Consider the following 3,758-nt stretch of genomic DNA (forward strand, 5'->3'; position numbering starts at 1 on the left):
AGCACTCCTCTCACAAGAGGTGTTCCAGAACTAGTGGGCTTAAGGGAAGGGGAACAAGAATGATCAAGGATCTGGGAATGCCTCTTTTGTCTCATTGCTGCTGCTCTGCCTCTGGCCAAGTTCGGCTTTGAGGGCTGCTTCTCTGGGCTTTGTGGTTCTGTCTGCTGCTGCTCTGCTTCTGTCTTAGCTTGAGCTTCTTAATGTTTCTGCCTCCAGCTCAAACTGAGGTGCTGAGTAAGGTTTTCCAGATTTTTAATGCCCTTATAGGCCAGCGTCACTTAAAACACCTGAAATAGTCCGGTCTGTTTCTCAAGAAACAGTATTTGTATTCACATTCATCTATACATCCAGTAGCAAATGAATGGGTTCTTTCAATAGCTAATGCATATTTCCTTAAAAATGTATAAAGCTACACGCCCTAGCATGAGTTGGATGACCTCAGCAATGAAGCTTTAAGATGACAACTATATTCAAAACCAAGGGCGCATCTACACTGCACTGTTATTTTGGAATAAATAGTGTTATTCCGAAATAACAATAGGAGCATCTACACAGCGATTCCGTTATTTTGAAATAATATTGAACTCACGGGAGGCTTATTCTGACTTCTGTACACCTCATTCCACAAGGAATAATGCCTCTTCCAAAACAGCTACTTCAAAATAGCGGTATTGTGGACGCTCCACTGCTACTATTTGCAAATAGCTCCTCACCAGGGCTATTTTACATAATTTCTCCCCAGTGCTTCCAGGGGCTTTAAATTGCATCCACATTAGGGGAGCCTGTCTCGGGCTAATTTTGAGGCTTCCCTGTAGTGTGGATACTGTATTTCGATATATCGGAGGGGTAGCCAAGTTAGTCTGAATCTGCATAAACAACGAGAAGTCCTGTGGCACCTTGTAGACTAACAGATTTATTGCAGCATAAACTTTCGTGGGCAAAGAACCATGTATCTGATGAAAGCTTATGCTGTAATAAATCTGTCCAACTATAAAGTGCCACAGGACTTCTTGTTGTTCATTTAGAAATAAGCCATTTTGGACTATATCTTCTGGAATAGCTTATTCCAAAATAAGCATTCAGTGTAGACATAATCCACAACTCCCATTCTTGTTCTATTATTCTGATTGAAAATTAGCAGATAGTTGATAGCAAAAATCACAAATGCGTACTTTAAAAATTGCCTAAAAACTGTCCAAAACATATGAAAGGACGCTGACATTTCTAATAAATTATTTCTGATATTTGTAAGCAAAACTCGTGAAGTCATTCTGCCGCTCTACTCTGTGCTAGGTAGGCCTCAGCTGGAGTACTGTGTCCAGTTGTGGGCGCCACATTTTAAGAAAGATGTGGAGAAATTGGAAAGGGTACAGAGAAGAGTGACAAGAATGATTAAAGGTCTAGAGAACATTACCTATGAAGCCAGGCTTCATGAACTGGGCTTGTTTAGTTTGGAAAAAAGAAGATTAAGGGGGGACATGATAGCGGTTTTCAAATATCTAAAAGGGTATCACAAGGAGGAAGGCGAAAATTTGTTCCTCTTGGTTTCTGAGGACAGGACAAGGAGTAATGTGCTTAAAGTGCAGCAGGGGAGGTTTAGATTGGACATTAGGAAAAAATTCCTAACTGTCAGGGTGGTCAAATATTGGAATAAATTGCCAAGGGAGGTGGTGGAATCTCCCTCTCTGGAGATATTTAAGAACAGGTTGGATAGACATCTGTCAGGGATGGTGTAGACGGAGCTTGTTCCTGCTTTGAGGGCGGGGGGCTGGACTCGATGACCTCTTGAGGTCCCTTCCAGTCCTATTATTCTATGATTCTATGATTCTATGATTTCATTCCATGATAAAATACACTGTCCATATTTTGTGTTGAAGTAATTTGTCATTAATTGGCTTATTCCCCCAGCTTCCTGAATGATTGGACATAAGAAAATCAGGCAAATTTTGCTTGCTGGACAACGGTACATATGATAATGATGTTGATCATTGCTGTTTTTCTACTCTTTGGCTATTGAAGGTTTAGATTTCATTCAACAAACTGCTCAAGAATCCTGTTCACAGACGCCACATATAAACTACACGGAAAATTGATGTTGCTGCAGTCCATCAGCTGGTATTCGAATGATCGGGTCTAGTGAAGGCACCTCCATGAGTATCACTAGTCCTGCTCTTCATGAGGAGTAAGCATTTGACAGGAGCATTTGCTCCCATTGACCTCCCGCTGAATGGATAGCCTGAAAACACGATTTAAGATACATCGACTACAACTACATGATTAACATAGCTGGAATTGCATGTCTAAGTTGTCTTTCTCCTTTAGTGTAGACCATACCAGAGAGATTAATGGAAAGCTCCCTTACATCAGGAATTTGTACTTTCTTCAGTTGTTTAGGAGCTACGGAGAGGATGAACGGAAGCATGTAGTAGGCTGGCAGCTCACAGATGACATGACAGCAGTCAGGTGAAAAACAGAAAGAGAGAGCAGTCTTTGGTGATGAAGTATTTAGATATTAGGCACAAGGAATTTGTGGGACTCTGATCTTTCACGAAGAACAGCTCAGTTAAGCTTTAACAGACCACACTCTGCACATGTACCTGCCCAATTTCTCACGAAGCTCTTTGGTTAGGACCCCATAAATGATGGGGTTGAGCATGGGAGGAACAAGGAGATAGATGTTGGCCAGGATGATGTGAACGTGAGGAGCAATGCCCTGACCAAACCGCTGTGTCATCACAGAGAAGAGGCTGGGAATACAATATAACAGCATCACACAGAGATGGGCTGTGCAGGTGCTGAGGGCTTTCTCGTGGGCTTTCTTGGAAGATATTCTGAGGACGGCCCTGATGATCAGACCATAGGAAAGGGCGATGAGACTCTGGTCCAATCCCATATTTATGATCATTATCACCAAACCGTACATCCTGATGACTGTGATGTCCCCACAAGAAAGCTTTGCAACAGCAATGCTCTCACAGTATATTTGGGGGATGAGGCGGTTGGTACAGAACGGCAGCCTGCTCACGAGCAAGGGTAGGGGTAGAATGATAAGAGCAGCTCTAACCAAACCCACTAGCCCTAGCTTCATTATTCGTACATTAGTGAGGATGGTGGGGTATCTCAGAGGCTTACATATGGCAACATAGCGATCGAAGGCCATTGTCACGAGGACAGATGATTGTGTAACCAAAACCATGTTCAGGAAGAACGACTGGGTGAGGCAGCCACTCAGAGTAATGTCTTTCAAATTGAACCAAAATATGCACAGAGCCTTCGGCACCACTAGAGTAGACGTGGCAATGTCCGTGAGCCCCAACATGCAGAGCAGCAGGTACATCGGCTTGTGCAGAGTCTGCTCTTTGCATACAAGAAACAGAATCATGACATTTCCCAGCAGGCTGATAATGTAACACATAGAGAACGGGATGGAGATCCAGAGGTGGGCCGCTTCCAGACCATAAATGCCCATTAGAATGAACACCGAAGGATCAGAGGGGGTGAGGTTGAAATCCCCCATTAAGTTGTCATAGCATGAATCACTCTTCGAAATGTGCAAGGTACCTGCAAAGGACGAGAGGAATGGAGAAGGGGGGATTACATGCTTTCTAACACATTGTATGGTGAATAATGTATAATTATGAACAATACAAAACGGGGGTTGAGCAGTGAGGTGGCAACATTCACAGGTGATGCTTGATTAAGAAGACTATAGTCAACTCCAGAGAAAACCTCAGAGGGAGCTAGAGAAACTGAATGGT

General features: G+C 43.1%; 1 protein-coding gene across 1 annotated transcript; it reads right to left on the reverse strand.

Annotated features, from left to right (window-relative positions):
• Positions 1 to 2,563: 2,563 nt before the first annotated feature.
• Positions 2,564 to 3,517, reverse strand: LOC102461220 (olfactory receptor 52B2-like). The gene has a single exon (XM_006120149.2). The coding sequence runs from the start codon at positions 3,515 to 3,517 to the stop codon at positions 2,564 to 2,566; it is 954 nt and encodes a 317-aa protein (XP_006120211.2).
• Positions 3,518 to 3,758: the final 241 nt, after the last annotated feature.

This window comes from Pelodiscus sinensis, chromosome 1, assembly GCF_049634645.1.
Source record: "Pelodiscus sinensis isolate JC-2024 chromosome 1, ASM4963464v1, whole genome shotgun sequence".
Taxonomy (NCBI): domain Eukaryota; kingdom Metazoa; phylum Chordata; order Testudines; family Trionychidae; genus Pelodiscus; species Pelodiscus sinensis.